General features: G+C 38.0%; 1 protein-coding gene across 1 annotated transcript in view; it reads left to right on the top strand.

Annotated features, from left to right (window-relative positions):
- LOC137284710 (glutamyl aminopeptidase-like) overlaps positions 1-10,457 on the top strand; it is a 35,528-nt gene extending 25,071 nt beyond the window's left edge. Inside the window, exons 11-19 of the mRNA XM_067816626.1 lie at positions 561-637; positions 1,265-1,410; positions 2,239-2,448; positions 3,058-3,131; positions 3,800-3,904; positions 4,253-4,423; positions 4,700-4,840; positions 5,637-5,718; positions 9,072-10,457. Coding sequence (XP_067672727.1) covers positions 561-637; positions 1,265-1,410; positions 2,239-2,448; positions 3,058-3,131; positions 3,800-3,904; positions 4,253-4,423; positions 4,700-4,840; positions 5,637-5,718; positions 9,072-9,215 — 1,150 coding nt within the window. The 3' untranslated portion in view covers positions 9,216-10,457. The remainder of the gene's footprint in view (positions 1-560; positions 638-1,264; positions 1,411-2,238; positions 2,449-3,057; positions 3,132-3,799; positions 3,905-4,252; positions 4,424-4,699; positions 4,841-5,636; positions 5,719-9,071) is intronic.
- Positions 10,458-25,152: the final 14,695 nt, after the last annotated feature.

The following is a 25,152-nucleotide window of genomic DNA, read 5'->3' as shown; positions in this document are numbered from 1 at the left end:
TGTTTCTCGGGCACATATATTTCAAAAGCTACGAGGGCGGTAGGAGGTCTTTTTTAATTTTTGATAGAAAAAATAGGGACGCAGGAGAAACAGATTTTTTTCAGAAATGCACCTTGGGAATTTTAGCACGTGTTAATGAGTTGTAGATTCAATCACAGTCGTTGTTACAGACACTCATTCTGATAGTGGACAAATGGATGATCGGGACGCTGCCAAGACAAAAAATATTTTTTGGAATGGTAAAAAATTGTTACACGCACAAATAAAAGTAACGTGCCTATGACCGAGTAGCATTTCACTTTCATTTCATTTTCGCCTAACTAATCAGATGTTGTGATTTTCTTTGTAACGCAGGATGGAATGCATACCCTTTGCTTCCATATACATGGAGTAATGTCTGGATGTGCAGTTTTATGAAAAACAGTTCTCTGCAGTTTTATGAAAAACAGTTCTCTGCAGTTTTATGAAAAACAGTTCTCTGCAGTTTTATGAAAAACAGATTTGTTTCAGAAAATGTCATTTGAAAAAAGTAAATAATGCAGTTAGTAATGGCTCTTCAGGTATAAATGGTACATCTCGCTGAGTTACATCACATCAAATGGATCAACAGGGACCAAGATCATGGATATGACAGAAGGTAGGATACTACTTTCAAGTGTTGTGTCATTAACTACATGGAGATGTAATTTTGTGGATGATGTAAGTTTTATTGTAAACCCACTGGCGCACGTTTCATGACAAATTAACTCTAAGTTTGGCAGTAACTACCGCTTCCTTATTTTCTTTCCATAAAAGCACCCGGCTGTTATTGCCAGAGGATAAGATAAGAGAATTTGGGTTTGGACTAGCGTTAAGGACTGGCACAAAATATACCACTCAAATAAGGTTAAATAACGTTAGATTCTCTCTTATTACTGTAGCTAATCTACCATGACAGACATTTTGCGTGCAGAAATACGAAAGAATCGTGTGTCCTTTTGAACTCAATTCTTTTCGATAGAATGTATAAGGAACCCCTAAATAGGGGGTGGTCGTAAGTTGAAACAACTTAGATCAGCTTGGGTGTGGACCAATCATAGGTCACAAACGGAATTATTCACGGATTCCAACTTAGCCTTAGTGAATTCAGAAATCTGAGGACGTAAGGATTTTGGATGAATTCGGTCCTTTGGTTTCCAAAATCTACGATCATGAATATAGTTGAAGACACGTGCATAGCTAGACGATCAACTACGACTGTATTGCTCACGTACTGTCATTGCAGTTGAAACTGTGGATGTTAACGTGGATATGACAGATGCTTCTCAATGGATCAAATTCAACGTCAACCAGACTGGATACTACAGAGTAACCTACCCTGATGACATTTGGAGAAGGTTTGCCACCGTCCTGGATAGAAGCGACCCGTCTGTAAGACTCTTTGTTTTCAATTCACAAAACGACAATTCTGTGACAGCCAAGACATTGTTTTGCTGACTGCGCATTACGGCCCATAGGCTACTTAGACAACCTGTGTCCGAATTGACTTTGACAGCAGCCACCATGAAGCTATGGCGTTCACGCAACGAACACAAATAAATTTGGGACCACAAATTTATCTTACCCAACACGTACATGTCGCTAACTGATTGGCTGAGCGCTCTTCAGTTATTTTCAGTGTACCCCGTGTACACGCGAGGTGCATTGCTATACACCTCGCTGCCAATAGCAAGGCATTCGGTACGTCACAGAAGTTACTTTTTCATTTCGAGTAACATTAAATAACGCCAGATGCACGGACATTACCGTTGTTGTGCGAATGGAAATCGATGATAAGGATTTCCTGTAAATCTGTTTTTCTTGTGTCAAATGCATTCCCTTTCAATATTAAGAATGGGAATTACATCGCGGCGACTTTACTAAGTCTAGAAACAGCAAGATGCAAGATTCGAATTGTTTGATTCGCACACAGGTTGGCCGAGGTGCACAATCCGATACCCATGCTTCAAACAGTTCAAAATTAGGGCGAGGGAACATAAATATCAAGGCTACCTCAACCCATGATCCCCTCGTGACTAGTGAACAACTTTTAATGTTTTGCTCAAATATGAAAGTACATTAATATATGTGGTGAGGATTTCGAGCTCGTCAGTTTTCCCACATATTGTTGAAAAGTGATAATGACGAAAGAATCTTGAAAGGCTTCCATCGCCAATGCCATTATATTTATATTATTTATACTATCTCTGCTTCCTCCAGAACTTCCCAATCTCCGTGGCCGACAGATCTGCCTTTATTAACGACGTGCTGAATCTTGCACGTGCAGGCCTCCTAAACTACGGTGTAGCTCTAGAGATGACGTCATACCTCGACAAGGAAACCAATCACATCCCTTGGGAGAGCGCCTACACCGGAATGGCATACATCACAAAGATGTTCAGAAGCGGAGGTAGCTTTGGCTTGTGGAGGGTACGTGACCTACTGCAAGTGGTCAATGGCTCCATGTACATCATGCTTTTGGTCAGAGAAAAGAGAAAAAGAGATGGGTTAATTAGTTGTCTTTTGTAAATGGGACTGTTGCGTGTCAAAACGCTGTGATGGCAACTCTTGTTACAGAAGTAATCACTGGCTTGTCTGGTTTAGACTCAATTAATTACAGGCTCCTGCGATGTAGGTGGAATACTGCTCAATGCAACATTGAAATCTGTCACTAATTTGCTCCAAAGGTCTGCCTAATGTCAAGGACTTGTAAATAATTAAGTGATTCTGCATCGTCTTTATTATAATCGGTCACATGGAGAGAGAGGATTGCACGTGTCTTGCAGTGAAGATGTACCTCGCAATCCCTTAAACTGTATCGTTTTATTTTCCTCTATTTCTTATTTCAAATGAACGTTCACGGACCATGAGTGATTGTCTTCGGATGGGATAGCCTTTGAAACAAATACCATAGCACAAACATATCGTGCTCGATTTGCCAAGTATTCGATTCTTTACTGCTTCTTTTTAGCTGCTTTGCAATTTTAACATTTTACATAGTCCACGTACATCAACATAGAATGCTTATTTTCCCGACAGCAATACGTGTTGGCCAAAGTGAAACCAGCTCTTGACCGACTAGGATGGGAAGATACCGGCAGCCATCTCGATAAGTAAGACACGTGATGTTCAGCCCTTGTACAAATACTGTTTGAGAAATGAGAATAAATGTCTTACTTGTTACGAAGGCTGTCGTTCCCGCTTGAGTCACAACTGTTCTCTGTTCCCTACCTCCATCTACCATGAAACTGAAGACTTCAGTGTGTCCAGGGTGTGTCGGCATCGTGATCAGTTATGACGTGATCAATTATTCTTCGAACGAGCCTCAGCTGCAGCATCAAACAATATTCATTCTCACGCTTACGTATATGCTACTGTGTCAAAGGCAAAATGATCTGTTTTAAGGTTGCTGTAATCTTAAGCGATATGCCGGTACCGATTGTGACCTGTCTTTTCTATACTTCCTTGATGTAACTAGTACCAATGGTACAAGAATCATGAAGTCCCATGTTGGAACTGATCCTCAATAACTCAGGCTCAGAATTTCAACTTGGTTAGCATAAGTCATTGTATCTCATTTGCAGAGGTCACTGGATTGTCTTGTTCAGACTCGAGCATATACAGATCATAATCATACAGAAGTATGTATCATTGGTGAATGTTTGCTAAATCAACAAACAAACCCCAACTAGCCAGGTTTAACTTGCCAAACACTCATTATGTTAATTGTAGTCTTTTGGAAAATTAATACAGTTTTGTATCATCGTGTTCGTTTTCACAGGTTAATGAGGAGGAACCTTATTGAGCTTGCATGCGGACACGGCGATGTAGAATGTCTTGGTAATGCCACCGCAAAGTTCAGGAACTGGCTAGATAATGGCGTGGAGTAAGTATAAAGGATATAAAGTATATATATTGCAAGAAGGTATGTGCAGTGGTATTACTATGTGAGTATGGGGACAATTTTGTGTACGGTTCACAACTGAGTTCAACGATATTATCGAAAAGGAAAGTTTGTCGAAATAATTTTGCTCAAAAGTAATTGATATGGGATATGCGCATTAAATATGTTTTACCTCTTAATCTTGTCACTATCTACTCCAAAATATAAGTGGACACGTGTTTCACAAATATGTTGCAAGAAACGACGCACGTTACAACATTATTGTTTGTATCAAAAACCTCATAGACTGGAAATAGCCAGACTCGCACCTGTTCATATTTTCCCATATAGGATATCACCCAACCTTCGTGCACGTGTGTACAAATACGGAATGCGTAGCTCCGGAAGCGTCGAGGATTGGGACAAAATGTGGCAGAAGTACCAGACGGAGACAGTACCCCAGGAGCGAGTCAACTTTTTGTATGCTTTGGCTCAGACTCGAACAGTATGGCTTCTCCATAGGTAGGACATGACAAGCTGATAGTGTTGGGCCACAAATAAACATACTCGTGTTTCCCATTAACGCCCGACTCGAATATTCGACCTAAAATTTCCCTGTCTAACTGCCTCGTCAAGTTTTCACGCCAATTTTAAATGAATAAAGTCATGTATTGACGTATTTATTGACTCGTTGGTACTCTTTGTATCTTCTGTACGCCTGTATCGGTCAATGTGGAATTTCACGCTGATTTTCCATTATTGTCCATTGTGATCTGTTGAGGACGTTGTTGACCTCAGGTATCTGGACTATGCGAAGAACGAAAGTATTATCCGCCAGCAGGATTTCTTCTCCGTCATGAGCTACGTCAACCTCAACCCTGTCGGTAACAACATCATATGGAACTGGGCCAGAGAAAACTACGATGAGCTGATTGGCAGGTAACAACAACAACACCATCATCATCATCATCATCATCATTTTTGTTAAATAACAAACAGTAACAGTGTGTGGCATCTTTGTTTCCCCTGTCCTCAAATGTATCCTCAGCTCCTTGAGAATCATGTAATCCAAGGTGGCCGCTACTGTAAGACAACTACTATTCCATTACAGTGGATACGCTGGATCAGGGGAACGATTTGCATTATTACAGTGTTATTTTCTGAAATAGGAGGCTACATGTTTACATTCCCTCGGCGGTATTACATTGGTGGTGTTTATTCTGACGCCATTCCTCAGTGCCAGTACATACTTCTTAAATTGATTTAGGGGCGGCAGGGTAACACAGCTGTTACAGCGTTCGCTAGAGGCGCCGAAGACCAAGGTTCTATTAAGCACATGGGTGCACAGTGTGAAGCCCGCTTCTGGTTTCCCACAGAGTGATATATATAACTTGAATATTACTAAAAGCGGCGTAAAATCACATTCACTCACATAAATTGGTTGATTGTTAAGCAACCGGTATCCTGAATCGGATTTAGGGTTAGAACTAGTCCCCAGAAACCTATGCTGGTAGAAGTGGGTCTGCAGTTAAATTTCATATTTAGTACGACGGTATTTCCTAGCACATGGCGTTGATCCCTGTGCGCCAGATCGCTCGCTGGACTGTCTGGGGTGGACAGTTCTATAACAGTTATAATGTGTCTAGGTGTCAAAATGTAAAATGAGAAACCGGGCTGCAAACATGCAAAAAATGATAAGTTTCATAGTGAGCATCGTTTTTCTTCTTTTTTTCAGATTCACCCTGTATTCCCGGTCCTTTGGCAGGATGGTCCCAAACATCATCAAAAACTTTAACACTGAGTTTAAGCTGACAGAAGTACGTGAACCGATATTCCTAGGGGATCCCGTTAGACGTTACCTCACACATATGTCGTTTTCCGATTGTCTGAACGCTCTGTTATTTGCAATGTTTCACGCTTACAAGTGGGTAACTTTTTCCATGTTACCCGTATGCCGAAATGTGGTAATTTATTTAGTACTTCGTGTTTATAATTCCTTATCTCGTATAAATCACGTTAGATGTACGGAAATTATCGATGTTTTCCAAATGCAAATCGGCTGAAGGGAGATAACTCTTCTGTCGTTGTCGGTATGGGCTAGTTACCTAACTCCGGTACTAATTTCCACGATCCCCTACCCTTGATTCAAACAGTTCAAATTTAACATTGAAGTCTTCGATGAGATAAGTACGTTGTTCACTGGTCACATGTCCCGCTCGTGACCAGTAAAAAGAAGAAATGTCTAGTGTCTATTCCATTCGAGGCTACAACTGAGGAACTGCTTTTAACTGACTGCCATCCGACGGCCATTGCAAAATACGACGTCATGCTTTTCAATCAGGCGCTCATTGTGGCATTGTTGAAATTGTCACTGACCTGTTGAAGCACTCATAAAATCCACGCAATTTACGAGTCGTTAATTTTAATGTCAATCTCTTCAAAACTCAATACGGTATCCATGCACTATTAGATTATCAATTACATTCAACATTATTTTTAATTAGAATATTGCAAATTGTCATTGAAAATACATTGTCAGTGCAATATTTTCTCTCGGATCTACTCAGGGTTTGCTTTAAATGTATCCACTTGTACTCAATTCTCTATCTTACGGTGAAAAATATAGAACTATAAAATGAACGAAAAAGGAAAATATGCCTATTTTTATGCAGCTGAAAATTATTTCTCTTGTCAAATTTTATTGATGTTAAATTTAACCAAACGTAGTTCCTACATTTTTGGTGGTTTTTTTTTTTGTTTTGTTTTTTTTTAATATTGAGGTATGAAACAAATTTGCAACCACAAGTTGAAATGGAGTAAATTTGTGACAAAGCATATTTGTGGAGTTTCCAAGATAAAACGTCAAACATACCTATCAGCATCACACAGTCATTTGTTTCAAAGTTTTCAGTGAAATATATTTTGGGACAATGGGAACCGCCAGAATAATTCATTTTGCGTGTTATTTACCCCACAGTTTACATTTCAATTTGTTTTCATATCACAACTGCTATGATAATGTTCTGATTTGATTTTGTACAAGCATACCGAATTAGTTCTGAGGAGTATTTTATTTTATCTATCACCTTCTTTAGTTTAAAACAATAAAATGAAAAGCTAAAACCATTATCCTTGTATTTCTTCATTGATAAATTAGCCATAGAAATGGAAAATGAATGGCGAGGAAGTATGCAATTACACCCAAATTTCTTTGCTGTTTGCTGATAATATCGTTATGATGCTACTGTACTTCGTTTTTTGAAAGCGTAGACAAGTTCTTGTGTTTTTCAAAAGCTTTTGATAAACTTGTTTTGCTTGCGTTTGTCAAAGAAAAAAAAGAGCAACAACCTGAACATTAGATTAACAATATCCACCCGACAACCAAAGGATTTGTACATACTGACTTGGTACACGGCACTCATTTCACCGAATGCAAGCATTATATAACATGTTTAAAACCTCAATGTAAAATTCACCGAATGCAAGCATTATATAACATGTTTAAAATCTCAATGTAAAATTCACCGAATGCAAGCATTATATAACATGTTTAAAACCTCAATGTAAAATTCACCGAATGCAAGCATTATATAACATGTTTAAAGCCTCAATGTAACATTCACCGAATGCAAGCATTATCTAAAATGTTTAAAACTCAATGTAAAATTCACCGAATGCAAGCATTATATAAAATGTTTAAAACTGAATGAATAGTATTTTTTGAAATTTTGAAATGTAAGTTTTGTATAAAAAAATGTTCATCGTATACCCTTAACACTTAACAAGGTAGACACAAATATGAAGAGAGCTTAGTATATTAAATATATAAATAGTATAAACAGGAATTTAAAGATGTGTAAAATATACATGCGAAGTGAACATTGATGTACAAGCGACCAATCTTTGTTAAGTTTACTGTAATAATGTCCTCCGAAAATATCAAGTCTGTGACATGATATATATTAAATGAATTCAATTTAAATGTAATAGTCCAGTGTCTCTTTAGTGTATTGACTGATTGATTGCAATTGAATGATTGATTGATTGTAAATTATCTGTGCATTAGTCATTTATATAATCAAATATATCAAATCAAATATATATCAAGTATCAAATCGCTTAAGTCTCTTTGTATACAACCAGACCAATCCCTTGTTATAAAGAGGTGCCGGAATATAAGAGAACTAATACTGCTGAATTTGTCCGCTCTTCAATTTTATTTAGGTGGCAGGGGTTTTTTTCATCGATATAACTACTGGAAAATTCCCCTAGTGCCAGTCTGAGGTTTATATTTTGGACACATAGAGACATCTCATTTTATACGCCAACACCATTTTGTTTTGAAAAACAGTAGTAGTGTGTGCAGACAAGATAGTTATGTAGGGTATCATTTATTAATATTAATATCGTATGTATATGTCATGCAGGTGAAGTACATAATATATTTGTAATCGGAGATGCTTAGCCCACAATTTATACAACCAGAAAATACAGGTGTCTACTTACCTTGCTCACATATTGGATTTTATTTGTATAGCTCGAGCACAAGGCAGATCAACACCGCCAAGCATCCCCCCCTCCCCCTCCCATTTTATAAAAAATGTGCCAGATCTAAAATGAACTTATAAATATGTAGTTTTCTTTGTCGCAAATGTCATTTTGTGCTTGGGTATTACGGTATTATACCTTCCTGGCACAATTTGCCGAGACTATCCAACGTTTGATCGAAACAAAACAAATAAAGAATATATCTAAAACGTTAATATTCATTCCGACCATCTTCTGACATGTATATATGTGAAACCATTTAAGTTTCTTCCAACATGTCTCACATAGTTCACGCAATTTACTAAAACCAGTCCCTGCTAGGTCTACCATCAAACTACTACCCATATTTATCCCGGAACATCCATTGAGCTTTGATCCCGATAGCCACGCCCGTGATTGTGTTTGATCGGGGCAAAATAAAACTTTCTTAATGGAACCCCACCACACAATAAAACATTATGCCCATTTACAACCTTGCTTTCTACAGTTAGTACTCCAAGTTGGTCTAACCTAAAGCAAGAAAACAGCTGTCGTTTGAAGTCGAGGTATCAAACCGACATAGTTTACTATGAATTGTGAAATGGACATGAATCGGATGGTCATCAACACACTTACTTTGCAGGTTGAGGCGTTTTTCAAGCAGTACCCTGAAGCTGGTGCCGGCGACAGACCCCGCAAACAGGCTCTGGAAACCATCAAGAGCAATATCTACTGGATGAAGACATATGAAGACACCATCATCAGTTGGTTACAAAACAAAATGTAAAAATGTTTTACTTTTAACTAGGGTTTCGAGTATTGACTTGTCTGAAATTATTCGTCATGCATTAGGAAGGTTCTCTAAACTTGTCAACCAGTATATTGAAGATTTATATAAGGAAGATTGATTAAACATATTTGCTTTTTTGAAATTGAAAATAAAAACATACATTACCGCTCCTCGCATATCTTCATGAGAGATGCAGAAACGATATGCATAAGACAATTATGTTGATATGATAGTCTGTAATCTCTTAATGTAGCTTGTCATTTGTATATATACTTTCTGCCACACAAATGGATTTGCAAGTTATAAGAAGTTGAGAGAAAGAACAAAAAAATAATGATTAGAAAGCTCAATGAAAAATGAGAAAGATCATTCCTATAGTGTAACAGGCAAGTCGTAATGTCTGGGATCTTGGTGGTTTTATCAGGAACTACCATAGATACATCATGGCTTTGAACGATCGGTTCTCTACAGAGCTGTGTATTTACTTTTCAATGCCTGAGAACGGTTTCTGTGTTTGATATTTTTTAGCTTGTCAGAACTAATACTGGAACGTCGTTGTTGAGTTTTGCATGTCACAAAGTGTGTTTTGGTTTGAGTTTTTGTATGTCACAAAGTGTGTTTTGGTTTGAGTTTTTGTACGATGTAGACATTAGAAATTATAAATATGCTTTATAATTAAAACAATTCCAGTTTTGCCATTGACAAACATTCAGTTATCATTATTGTAAAGTTGTGGAGCACTGTCCACAGTATGTTTGTTACAGAAGTTCCTATACGTATCATAGCAATTTAGCCATGCCATGATAAATCAAATTAAATATATTTTGATGTACCTCTACTAAAATATATATTTGTCAATCAGTCTAATTACATATGCACATCTTAAACTGTACTTTGCACTGTAAAATACGTCATTCTTTGCATGTTGTATCGAGCCCTGATTGTGGAGTCTAGGTCAGTTCATGCTGTAGTCAGCTGCATACGTAGAGAAACCTTTGTGGAATTTATTATCACTTAAGCTGATTTTCAAGCCCAGTGTCTTCATGCAAAAAGGTAAATGTGCTGTTATACCAGATACCTCTGCATATTCTAGGAATATTGCACGTAAATATTCAGTGTTGTTATATATTGTGCATCATCATTCTTCATTGCATTGTATATATTCAGATTGAAGTGTTTTTGGAAGTATATCATTTTATATACTTCAGTAACAGAATACGAATAAATGGCATAAAAAACTGTGGTGTGTGTGACTTTTTATTACAGTATATACTGCATACTTGAATACATAGAGAATCTCACCCAAGTGTCTGCTGATATCACGTATATCAACACTAGTTGATAAAGTAACAAATATCCGAGGGTTGTCGATGATATTTACGTTTATCAGTGAGTGCTGCCTTTATCAGTGAGTGTATATGTATTTGATATCAGTAGACATGCGGGAGAGATTCTATTTATCATCCAAAATAATTCTTCATTGGTTTTCAGTGAAAAATGTACATCTCTGAACACAGCACTGCCATTAGATTTGCATTTCTGCGATGTCATAGCATTTTGACGTCATCAAGTTAATGACGTCATATAACTTTGTCAGGGCATTGTGCCAAATTTACTATCCAAACGGTATCTCCTAAGAGATATCGTCTGATCTCACACAAGCGATAACACAGGTTTGAATGATAAAACTGCCTTCTTCCCAACTGTTCAAATGGGTTAACTTCCATGTATTTGGAAATATCAAGACTGAACAGCACACCAGGAGGGGTATGGAAATTCTAACTGTAAGAATCCATTCGGGGAGAGGCAAACTTGTGGCTCATACTACGAGGATCACGAGACGTCGCTGAAGCGATAATCCACCGATTCAACAATCTTGATCACAATTAAGTTGCCTCTTGCTACATACAATATAATGATTTGGACTTCATCTAGCCTGGCACCCACATCTCTCAGTTAGTAGTCCTTAGAGTTACCGTTTAGAACACCTTCGTGTGAAGAATAGCATTGCCGAGTTACTCAGTACAGTTTTACCAGCTTTATTACTGTCTGTTCCACAATATACTGTAAGCTATCCAGTGAATCGGTGACGTATGTTTTACGTTGGTGTGCTCAGTATTTCAGGTAGATCATGGTGTGTCTGTTTGATAACGGATGAAATACCAAGCTGATACCGGAACAACTGTAAGCGTGAATATGCAAAACACGTTATTGTAACCATAATAAGTAATCAACACAAGCTCATTTATTCTCCTTCCATGCCTCCAGTCTTTTTATAAAGTGAGGGGACATGATGGTGTTTCTGGGGAAAACTTTGTTAGATACACTCAAAATGATCTTCCAGAAACGATGTAACTTCATCATACAGAACGTATACATCAACTCAGAATGAATTAACTCTTTAAGGTTTATCTTGAATGTTTCAACGCTGTTACTGTGTTAACAATACCTTCTTCCACTTCAGAGTGATGTGTTATTCAATCCTGAATTGAAGTCCACTCGAAATCAAAGACCGATAACTCGTTCCGAACTTGGGACAATGAGATATTGCAACTGGTACTTCTTCAATCGAAAATTTGAATTTAAAAAAAATTGTAATTGCTCATCGTGTGTGAGCCGCGAGACCACACACTAAGAGGTGTAACCTATAGCCAATTGCACCTAAACAAGCTTTATGCCCGGCGCCTTATCAATCTTGGCGTCGGCTCTAGCTCACCCCACTACTCGGAGAGAGCCAGGGTTCAATACGTCTTGGAGAGACGTTCTCCACTTTGCTAGCTAACAGTAAGTTGAGAAGGTACTCGAGGCAGATGAAATGCGGGCCTATACACAGTCTGAGATCTTATCACAATCTTCCGATCAAATCTCACCTGGTGACTTTTGATGATGACTTGAGAAACGTTGTCGTTACAGAAGATGAAGTTTTTGGGTGTAGTGGATTTGTATTTTGGACGTCTGTTTATTGTACACCCCTCCACCAAACGTTCTGGTACTCGCCCATTTTCTCAATCAGTTCCATCTTATCGAAGGAAATAGTTTAGACATTGCGGTAGCCTAAATAGTACCTAAGCTGTGCGATCTCGCAGGCACTGTGATTAGTACCTCGTTTGGTAGTGCCGAACTGTCTTTCTATAACTAGAAGATAGAGGAAGACGATGATACGTAAAACAAACTTTGAAAAGGCGAAAAAAGTTAACTTTGTTGTAAGCCGCTTCTACTACCACACATACAGGCAAGTCGCACATGCCGGGAAATCTGCATTCCTTACATTCATTGTCCATATCTCTTGAATATGGTGTATTATACATGTACAGGTGTTTAAAGCGTTCTCTGGTCTGATCAAAGGTTCCTTCGTTCTATGGCAAAGTTCCCATTCGGTCTATGCATACTGTTCACCTAACATATTGCTAGTACAAACAGGAGTTGTCTTTGTTTCTTGACCTTCTATGCAGCTGTCGAAATGCTATAGTTGATGAAATCTATGTAAAACCATGACATCCATGGGCCATATCGTCCAGGATTTTCCTGGTGATTAAATCTGAGGACTGAGTAAAAAGTCAAAAGTTCCCTCAAACCTGCATCACTTGCAAAGTGAAATTGCACTTTCACGTATAGTGTTTGCGCTGTAGGGTCCTACATGTCTGTAAGACTCCACTGGGTGTCTCACTGGATGAAAACTGCTAAAATATTGATGTGTATCCATTCAGATCACTCGACGTTTTAACAGAGCTGAAATGACTGGGATTCCGTTCACATTTTATTTAAGAAACATCGAAGATTGTGGAGGCACTGCGAGAAACAGAAACCAAACAAACAAAGTATTGATTGAAATGTTACCTCATGAGCCTATTCCGTAGTTGCCTGTGTTATTTCATTGATTATTACAGTGAATCTTCAGGGGTATTCCGTAATAAATATTTTGTTACAAAGGTAAAATTTCTCAAGTGACCAGTTTTCGTCTTCACAATTCAGATAGACGTTCACAAACGTTTTCATTATATTTATACTGTTTTTGGAAATTCCATGTGCATACCATATTACGCCCATAACTATTTATGGACCTTTCATGATCGGAAAAAGTATATAGGTTAAATTTCGACCCCATTAATCAAATTACCTTTCAACTGTATTTATATTCCACGAAATTACTACATGCAGGGAATCTCATTATGCCAAAAATCAGAGGTCTAATAAGTAGATCTTAATTTAACGTTATATTTATTTACGGTGTCTACCTGTTGGTGAAGGAGGGCTTTGAGTGTCTTAAATGAAATCTAAATCTTACTAAACGGCTTTAAATTCATAATGATGCTTACGATCATGACCGAAGTACAGAAATGAGTTTGAAGTTTGTAAGGGAGCCATTACAAACAGTGGTTCTTCCACGACTATTGAAAATTCAAATAGTATTTAATCCGGGATACAATTCCGGACTGTGACTCACTGAATACATACAAGTGGCATCGCTTTCAAGGCCCACCGTGGTTCCCACCCAGTATCGCAACGCACCCGATTGAACCTATTGGCAGGGTCCCCACTGCACTATTCTAGTGTCAAGATGGGACAATGCCGCCCCAGAGAAACAAACAATGTCACGGTGCCGAAACACTACACTATAGGGTCAACTCTCTTATCGATATACATACAGATCTCGAGGAGTGAGCGGTTTAAATTTCAATTACATCCCCAATTAGGTGCTTTTGCATTCATGACGCACGAATATGACAGGCCGAGGAAGAATAAGGACAGAACCGAAATCTTTTTCAAACGATAAGACGCCCGACTTCCATTGGTATATGTGAAGTGATCCCATTGCGGGTGCCTTTATATGTTTAGGGGACAGACTTACTGGCCATTGAAAAGTTTGAGTATATCGCCCGGCACGGCATGTACGCATCGTACATGAAAACACAGAGAATAAGTTTTAAACACGATTTGCCGTCGCTTGCCATTTATCAGGTCCCTAATCCAGTGCTGGACTTTGTTGCTCGCATAAAGGATAGCGTTGAGTTTCTGCCGCGCGGTTGTTTGTTAAGGCTGAGTGTTAAAAGAGGGACACAGAGCACCAGGGTCTTCTCCACCTCACATAAAAGCTCAGATAAAAAGAGCTATCAGTTGGAAAAACGAAAACATTTGGTGACGCTTCGGGAGGCTCCCAAAATGTAATCGACTATCACAGGGTGTGGAATGGCATCATGGGTCACCATGGAATGGCATCACGGGTCACCAAGGGCTCACTTTGTGGTGATGGTAACTTTGTTACTGCAGGTTTACTTTGTCAGACTGGTTCATTCAAAGATTGTTTCCTCATACTGTGCTGACTGAAGTACGAAGTAAATAGACATGTGTGTCTGCTATGACTAAAACGATTTTGTATGAGGCTGAATGTACTGAGGTATATCTTTTGTCTGCATAGAAATCACTTTTGGGAGATTTTGTAGCATGTATTTCAGGAAGTGGGTTATTCTCATAAAAGTATAGGTCTCCAATACTGTATTTCTTTCATAAGCTTCATTTAAGTCTAATTTCGTGCGATGCCGAACGCAGGGGATGTACCGGCGTGGTTTTAATGTTAGACTCAGCTAGCAGAGAATATCACCTAGCAGAAAATACCTCCATATAGATGGAGTATTCACGAGTCCGGTGTTGAACAGCCAACAGCAACAACAACAACTGGAAATACTTGAAATTACAGCAGTTTGTTTTGTTGCATATGTTTACGAGTTTCGATGAGCAAGAAGTAATTTTAATCAGGCTTTGATTTTCAAGATTAGAATGCGTAAACTATTTACAGTAAACTACTCATGAGTTCAGTTCATTAAAGCCGTTGTTTCTACTAAACAGTGTCACTGACCAAGCAAACAGTTCGTAACATCCGTCGTCTCGTTGTAAACGTGTTTTTTTAAGCGTAATGTATTGGACATGTATTTAGTTTCCTAGTGAAATATATTATTCGTGACGCGGGTGATGGCTTTGGCTGAAACAACTGACATAATCTAAACGAAAGTTGAAATGGAACCCTGGATCTTGGCTGCCATCAATGCCAAATTCATTTGTAATATTCTCAGACCTTGTTTCTTGTTGAGGTGTGGTTGTTCCATATTGGGCTTATATTCAAACGAAATCTACATTAAGACATTTAGTAAAAAATATCGCTGAACATGCATCCGTAAGGAGTTAATGCATTTCGTAAAATAGGTGAGATCACCACGACCGTCATATCTTGATCGGCGTGTACTGTTACGCCCATCCATCCATTTTATGTGCATGACATTAACTTTCTGAAAACAATCTAAGGTCGCTGAATGGGATGGATTTGTAGATCTAACGTTAGGCTCTGTTTGAAAATTGGGCACATAAAACTTTGTGTTTAAGCACGTCGATCTCATCGACTGCAGTGAATTCACACATACAAATGAATTCTCATAAAGTAATAACTCGCGGTTCAAATGTCATTTCATAGTTTCCTTAGCATTACCATAAAGGTTCAAGTAAACTTTTCAACGAAATCTCCAATCTCTAATGATCATGATCATGATCATGATCACGTTGAATCATGTATTTGTCGCTTTTATTGGAGGTACATATGAAATGAGTGAGTTAAATTCGACGTCATATCGGACATATTTCGGCCATATGGTGATGAGAAACATATGAAATTAATTATGTCAAAAATGACACAATAGTGTACCATACTGCGTGCATAAAAGTGTTATGCAGAATTTAACATTCTAAATTAACTTCTAGAGTGTTTTAGAAATATATAAGAATTTTAGCGTTGTAAAAAATAGTGTACACTTCAAAGGAACATTTTCAAACAAATATATTAGCGTAGCTTAGCAGTATTAAGCATCAGGATCATGGTACTTAGGGTGGCGCGAAGGCCTGGGGCTGTGGGCTGGGTTGGGGGTAGGACAGATTGTCGGTAGTGGTTGAAATACTGAATAGTATGTTTTCCGGAAAACAAACCAACAAAAACAAACGTAAACAGGTATGTGTTAACTGTGAAAGTGAATGGACGGTCACATGATACTCAATAGATATGTAATTTGTCTGAGAATGTCTGGGAAAAATTCACGACCCTCATCCAAATGAAACTGATCCACCGTTAGCATATACTATAAACCTCGAGTTAATGGTGTACTATCTTATGTCTATTGCTTCTTGTTTCATTTCAGTAAGATAAAGACACACATGTATGCTGTTGTGAAAAAATAACCTTCTCTATGCTCTGTTGGTGATGATCGTAGGCATTCATTTAGTATCCTTTATTTTAAATTACGAAATGAAAACAAACCCCGTCAATTAAACATTTGGCTCATCATCGCACATCTGCTGCCGATTGTAACATCAGGCTGAGCCCTAACGTGGAACACGACACTCACCTACCAACAGCTTACCAAAGTTTGAAAAGTTTCTTGTATCTTCTGAAGCACATGCAGAAGATATCAGGATACTTGGAAATCTCTGCAACAGCGTCTTTGAACGTCGCTCTGGAACTACGAAAAAATGAAAAGAAAACATTTAAGTGGCGCGGTTGGCCGCCATTGTTTAGTTTACATTATTCTGAGTAGTCTTCACCAGACTTAGGCGTGCTAAGCGCTTCACCAATACCCTTCTAAGCCTGGAAGAAATTAATTCAAAACGAAATTTGCTTCCAAATCATCTTACTGGCCTTTGTAATCGTTTTCATCCCCTGCTGGCGCACTCTCGATCCCTTTATCTAATCGACTATTGTGGAACCATAAATGTTTTCCCATTTCAAAAGAGCCATCTCCAATACACCACACCGACTATGTTTGTTTCTGATGGAAAATGAGTGTGCTTTGTTTAGGAATATCGGAAATTAGCGGCGTGATTTTCCCTAGCAGATCAAATATTTTGCAACCAACGATTTTTAACGTAAGCTGTTGACGTACGAATGTATTTGTGTCTTAAACGTGTCTTAACGTGTTATTAAAGCCTGTGATCATGGAGAATCTTAAATGAGAAAACTGAACCAACTTCATTGAAGTTAGTAAAGTGTGCAGAATCAATGGCGAGCAAAGTTGGTAACGGAAAGCGCAATCAAACGCCGCAGTCTGCCGCTGTAAGCGCCGTTTGTGCGTTATTAAGCGGCCCTAATATCATTAGCTTAAAGATAAACGTTTGTACAGGGCTCGTGTGGGATAAGTCCCGAGTTTGCACATGGCTCGTTAAAGGATTTACCATTACACGAGCAGATTTGTGACGAAAGCGGTTTCGGACTGATCACGGATAATTCTTAGTTTCACTCCATGTTTAGATCCGTTCGCAGGGACAGTGACGTCTAACGTTACATGGAAGCCATAAACTTTATATAGAATGGATTAGACGTTCGATGTTTAGATAATATCTAAGGCAATGGAAAGTTGGTAAGCGGGGAATATGTTAAATTAAGTAATTAATATGTTAAATTAAGTATTGCCTTTTATTTACCTTGCTCCTATGTGAGAGGAATGTGTAGCACCCTGACAGGTCCTGGTATAATTATATGATGTATTGATTCCACGAAATTGATAGCACAGAAAAAAATATTAACTAAAACTGGGTATGCCTGCAGTGTTGAGTTTGGATCGCTTTAATAAAGCAAAACAAGTAATACGAACGCAAGTGTATTAGTGACTTTGACGTTGTTCCACGACAGTGCTTGTAAAATACTCTGGAGTAAAAACCATTAATGAAGTTACAGGTTGAAGCAAAATGTTTATGGAATTGAAACGGGACTCGGGAATATTGGCGTTCAAGTAATTTAAACCCTATTCTTCTCCTCCTCAAAGCCTGTTACGATTCTTTAAACCCAGCATAAACCCGCCGCGCTACGACATTACCGTACTTTGACAAGTGTCCCGTATCACAGAATCTGGACCCGTGTTAAATAAGCTAGCAGTGAAGCAGTGGAGTTATATCGCCATAGCGCTAAGATCGCTTAGTGAAAGGGTGCCTGGGTCTGCTTCACAATGCAAACTTCGCGTTGAACGTCCTCGGTAAATTATTCAGATTTTATACTCCTGCTACTGTCCTGCTACTTACACAGAGTGCTATTGGGCAAAGATCATGCTCAACTATAATGAAAAAATTCAGGTAATCAGACCAGTCGCTCCTTGCCTCGATCTCTGTAGTCCATAAATCTATAATTCTTTAAAAAATGAGCAAAACCTCTTTTACGTTAGAACACTCCTTTCCATTTCGTTAAACGGTGCGATTTAAATCGTATTATACTTCATCGTGGTGAAGCTTTGTCAATATTTCCGTCATTTTCACATACAGAAATATAATTCACAGAGAGAATGTACCATGTTCCTAAATCAGTTAATCTCGCTGCACTATCAAATTCTCAGTTACGAAATCTGTATAGGAAGAATACACGCGGTGTACATTTGGACCCCTACCTACCTTCAGCTCTGTTGAGGGGATGGGAAGTCTAGTGGTTAAAGCGTCGTTCGCTCGTTACGCCGATGATCTGGTTCGATTCCTCACATCTGTGCATGTGTGAAGTCCATCCGTGATACTCCCTGAATATTGCTAAACCCCGCGTGAAGGCAAAGCCCAACTCATTCACTATTCACCAGTTGGGATTTTCTGTCATAACAGGTCCCACTGGTTTTAGTACAAAACTATAAACTGTAAAGAACTAATGAAAATATTCCAACCTACGAACAAATATTTCTAAGTGACCAGTTTGTGGAAGTGGAGTAGCACTTGCGTATGATGACTGAAGGTTATCGTAAGCCTCTCTGATCAATGGCAGCTATGGCTGGTCTGTGAAGCCCAGGCCATTCAGTCCCTCCACCAAGGAACTGTCGCCCCATTATGATAGGTAAGAACACTTCTGCTTGGTAACTAAGATGGTAACATACACGAGATGTATCATTTTTAAAATGCCAGATGCTTAGCTACGTCTTGATGTTAACGATGTATTGTCATTGGGCTATGACATAAATCGACAGATCGATCACAAAGCTGCACGAGAGTTTATAATACTGATTGTACTGGTGCAACTATCTGTTGATATTTCAGTCATTGCCTCAACTTTGCATGTGTTTACGGTGGTATTCCTCAAGATCTCAATTTCTGTGAAAGAGCTGGTATCAGCAATACTTAAAAGGCATTTGTAAATATATAGCGGCTGTGGGGTAGCCTAATGGTTAAAGTGTCTGCTCATCTCACTGACGATTCCCTTAACTATAATGTGAACAGAATGCGAAACCCGTCATATTGCTGAACTATTGCTAAGCCATACTCACACTCGTGTAAACATGTGCTTATGATACACTCGGCTCAACGTTCAGCTTTTTCAGCACAGGCTATTGAGGCTTTTATTTCGAACATTTTACGATACTCTCATATTCGTATGTCCCAGTTATACCTCAGAGGAAATAGTGTTTAATTTGTAAAGATATTGTGACTATTGTGAATGGATTAAACAACATAACTTGATTGTCTAATTTCAGACATTTATGAACCAAGTTAGATTATACGTATTATTATGATAAGCAGGCATTCCCAACTGACGATTAGAATTACTGCAATTCGTGGATGGAAATATCAGCGAGACCTAACGCATATGGCGAAGGGTAGGACGCTAGTAATACCGCTTGAACATCTATTAAGTATTGTCAGTTTCAACATTGTGCAATCTACACGTTTAACCCAACATCAGGTAAAATATTACATAAACATGTCAGGCTGGATGTTGTTTTGGGGTTTTTTTTGTAATAGTGACCAGTTATCAAAAGATATACGCACTGCAATATCTAAAATGTAAATCTAAATACTGTATTCCCACTCACCACTGTGCCACTTTTGGTGAATTTATGAATGAATTAATAAATGCATCTGTTGTCCAAAAATTAGAAACTGCACTAACAGTTTCGTACAGCTTAATCACCAGCCAAGCTATAATCAATCTAATGAATCAGGGATGCAAATTAATCCGGGAAATATTGACGTTACGTTGTTAATAGTCGTCCAGGAACGACATTATGCACATAAAATGTGTATTACAGGTGTCGACTACAAATTGATGCAAGCAGTGTGATGGCTTACACAGAAGTTGAGCAAATGCCTCAAAAAGGAACATCTTTTTCTCCCGCCTGAGAAATGTAAGTAGAAACACTATGCAAGATTTCCGAATTTGAGAGTTCTGGACATTTTAAGAGGGCGTGAAAGCGCCAGTAGGTTCACGTGTTTGGTTTTTTGTCTATTTAAGGATATAAAACATATTCTGACCTTTTTACGAACCTTTATAGAAACACGTGTACAGTCGGTTTGCTTACTGCTTTGATTTGAGTTTCGGTTTGAATATCCATGTAAGTGCTTGAATCAGAGTGTTCCTTTTCTTTAAGTGTGGCTATCTATAGTACAGTTGATAGATGGTATAAACAATATTACCACGTTTATGTTAGTTAAATTGTTTACACCGTAAGAGGAACACAAGATATAACAGTGGGGTGAACATTTGTTGATCACAATTTAAATAGTATATTGGTTGAACATTCTATAAGTATTACATTGGTTAGGATCAAAATATTGCATTGGTTGATCATACAATAAACAATACATTGGTGGATCATGCGATAAATATTACACTGATGGATCATGCTGAAACATTATATTTGTTGATCATACTAAAAACACTACATTCGCAAATCATGCTGTCTTCATTGATTTGGCTGGTCATGCTGTGAACATTACATTGATTGATCATGCTATAAACATTACATTGTCGATCATGCTGTAAACAACACACTGGCGTATTATGTAACGAATATTAACTTCTTTGAGCATTCTATAAACATTACATTGTTTGATTATGTAATTGGCTGATTATGTACCGAATATTAACTTCTTTGAGCATTCTATAAACATTACATTGTTTGATCAAGCTGTAAACAATACATTGTTTTATCATTCTAAGAACGTTACAAAGTGTCATCATACTTCAAACATCAGAATGAGTGACTATGCTTATGGCATAACCTTATAAACATTAAAAGAATATAAAAGACGTCTGAAACATACATTCCTAGAAGGAAACATACATACCTAGAAGTGTTTTTCGAGCATGCTCACTAGTCTGAAATCGCGAACCAAAGATATGACATACTAGTTATGTGAGATACCATCCATTGGCAGAGTTGGAATTACATATTGTTTCATATACATAATGAATTTAATCAAAAGGTAAAATATATTGTGTCATGAAAGGTTTTGGCAAATGTTCAAAGAACAAGAAAAATGTTCAGTTTCTGAGACAAACTGTACATGTCGGTGCGAACAATCACGAAGCTAATACCTCAGTTTTGACTTCACATATAGCGTAAGATCAAATACATTTCTTCAGTAATACGCATAAACTAGAGAAGATTTAACAAAACTCACAGTCCCAAAGCCAAATGATACGTATAACTGGACGAACCTTCGAGAACAATAGCCTTAATGTTGGTTGGAATGCCCAAATATAAAGTCTACAGACCAAGTGTTAACACAAGAGATCACTTGGGTACGTAGAAGCCGGCAAATGTTCTTGGAGGATCACAAAACTTACGAGCTGGGATTGTGGTAATATGGACAATACAAAACAAATGTGGACGTGTCACTGAAATACTTGCCGAGGTTTGAGGTGTCTGGTGATCCGACCCCTAACGGGTTATCGTGTATAATATTCATAACATGGAATCTTTCCAAACAGTTTTAACAAAGACCTCTTTGAGCCGATCATCTCTGCTTAACAATTTGCGCCCTAACAGAAAATTCCACATATTCTTGGAGCAAATACAGGCAGGGATGCCTTGATTTTGAGTAGAAATTATCAATATTACCTTGCAAAGCCTGACAAAGGCGATTTTTTTCTCTGACGGGATCATTGTTTAATGCTTTTGTTTGACAACGGAAGCCTCAACGCCCGTTTTGTACATTGACTTGTCGCTTCTCCAAGTAGAGGACCATGTTTGCCATTTTTCTTCACACCTTTAGCATTTGCCAGAACCCGAGAGACGCAGAGAATGAGAACCTAGAAGGGTTCTGAAGGGGACCCAGTGAACTAAGAACTATTCTATGTTGGGTGTGAAATTGAAACTTTAAAACTAATCCATACCGATAAATCTGATTAAAATTCGGAAACCATTTTCTTCTCGTCTACGAAATTGTTAAAGTGTTGTTGGAATAATCCAACGACTGTCTGCAATATGTGTTTCTGGAGTAATACCTGAATAACCTGACGTCAAAATCAAGACCTTCCTTTGATTAAACAGATTTCGAAAGTTTAAGATATATCTTAAACAATATTCATTCTTCGCATCTTTGAGAAGGACTGCTTTATCACGTTTTATGCCTAAAAAACATGTGTTAAGCGTGAAGGCAAATGAAACTCTAAATAACTTCTAGATTGGAATATATCATTTGTCATATAAGCTGCACATATTCAACTCCCCCTGATTTTTTTATTATCTCTTGTGTTACAGTATAGCAGATGCAAGATTGAAACCATTAACCAAACTCCAAAAAATGCAGAATAAACAACGATTGACTTTCTAATTTGACCACATCGTTGTCTGATCGACTGATCGATACCTCCTTGTGATTGGCAGAGATCGAACCTCATATGATCGAATCTAACACGTGTAATTATCAAAGCTGTATGTCGATCCGAGCACTTGTAATGTCCTGCACTGAACTTGGTGTTTTATCAAGGATTTGAAATGGGGCTTTGACATTATTTCGCTCATATGGCGATGTGCATTCGTGTGTATGTGTTGCTGCTATCCAGTAATTCCGAGCTCCAGACAGAGACTAACAAGTGCCATATTTTAACGTCTTTTGGTATGACGCGGCCGGTCCTTCCTCACCGGGAACCATTCCATCAACGCCCTAACTATTTCATCAAGAACCAGTTGTAATGTTCAGTTTATACTTGTACCTGTGTTGTCCTTCTGGTACTTTCACACAAACTGCATTTAATATCATGCTCTCAATACGTCACTGAAATGTCTACAAAATATTGGTTTGCACAACACCCATCTGAGTCTGAAACCATTTTCTGATTGGGCGCAATGTATTGTAAAAATAATACCATTGTTAAAGTTAAGCATTAAATACACATACAACACAAAGAATTCAAAATTGAATCATAAGTTTTATACTGAAACAAATTTCTCTACATGGGTAAAAATTACACATATTCCTCATGATAATAAATTCATTGTAATACACACCCCTTACGTTTTGCATAACTTATGGATTAAAGGAATAAAATAATAAAACAGCATTAAAAAGGTACTTCTTGGATAAAAATAATAACGGAACCTGGTATTGTGATAAAAAAGTAATGTCTATATATATATATATATATATATATCAGCGTATATTTTAAACGTATTATCTTTACTTAGCTATTTTGCAAAGCACTAGGACGCATAAGCCCATACTGAAGTTGTGTTTTATGACAATATATATTCCTGTCAATTATTCTGTGGTATTTTCGAAATACGACAATACTGGGCATTTTTATATCTTGAAACTTTGAAAATAATACTATGGCGAATGAGCACAAACAATATTTGATTAGGAGGTAAGATTGACCATACTAAAATCAAAACGTCAACAGAATGTCCAGTTACGAATACATGAAAACATCATAGAAACCATGAAAGACGAACTAGGAATATGAATGAAAAGCGGCGATGTTAAGGATAAGCATCCACCACTCACTGAAGTCTGTAAATTGCTGAAAAGAAGCTCACCTCCATGTTCGTCTTGCTTATTGTTTACCTGGGAATTCTGAAGGTAGAAATTCTTTGATTGATACTAGAAAAGTTAGATCATTTCAAGTAATGTATTTTAAACATTTACAGAGTTCATGAATACATATGATGTAATTAAAGCGACATGCTTTTTCATGAGAAGACATCACGTCTCATATATGTGTGAATATAACACGTTCAGAGTTAAGAAAGTGAATTGATATTCACATTGTTCCGACACATTCATGCTCAAAGTTTAGTATATCAACTGGTGTGATTTGTATACATAGTGTGAAATGGAAGATATAAAATGCAGGAAAAAATGTTCCTTTGAGGCCCTGTTTCGGGAAAGATTCCTTTCAGACTAAAGGAGCAACTGAAAAATAAAATATAAAAGAAAAAAGTAAATGAAAAAGGTAATTCCTTCATTCAGCAATAAAAAACACTTGGCAGTCGTTATGACTGCATTTGTTGTTCTTCAGTTGACGGGACGAATAAAGATTCTCAAAATTGTACTCAGCGTTAAACTGGATTAAAACCACACAAGTAGCCTAAAAATTCCTTACCCGATCTGTATTTGTTCACCTTGCGTTGTTTTCGTCTTGCATTCCACTGACAAAAGCGAAGCGAAGAGACGAGGGCCAATATTAGGCTAATAAACGGGAGCGGACGATGTAAAAAGTCTTGTTTAAGAGAGGTGGCAGTTGTGTTGATTCAACTAACAGCCATTGCACACAAGGTACAATAATATGATTTAGTCACTCGACAGGACAGCAAGCAGATTAACTAGAAACAAAACATTCCATCCAACTTAGAAAGCTGACTAGGCCTTCAAGCTAAGAACCGTTTGACGACATTAAACCATCAGCTGACTGAGGGTAAACTAACATGGGAGTCAGTGACACCCCCATTGTGGCGCTCGTGTGGGTGGAAGGAAGCCGGACATTTAAACTAATATAGCGGTTTGGACAGAAAGGCACTTGACCACGATTACTGGACGGGGTTAGATGGACAAGCCTTGTCTTTAATTGAATTAGTTTGTTCCGACGAATCTTCGAACACACAGTCTCCAACCAGACAAAATCGCAGTGAAAAGTTTCAAGTTATAGTTGCCCTCGTCTTCTGATTATGCCTGGGTCTGCGCATGCGCAGCGTTGTTGAAAACTTGAAGC

Source organism: Haliotis asinina, chromosome 5 (assembly GCF_037392515.1).
Source record: "Haliotis asinina isolate JCU_RB_2024 chromosome 5, JCU_Hal_asi_v2, whole genome shotgun sequence".
NCBI classification, from domain to species: Eukaryota; Metazoa; Mollusca; class Gastropoda; order Lepetellida; family Haliotidae; genus Haliotis; species Haliotis asinina.
The sequence above is the reverse complement of the archived record's forward strand: the minus strand, read 5'-3'. Positions and strand labels throughout refer to the sequence as shown.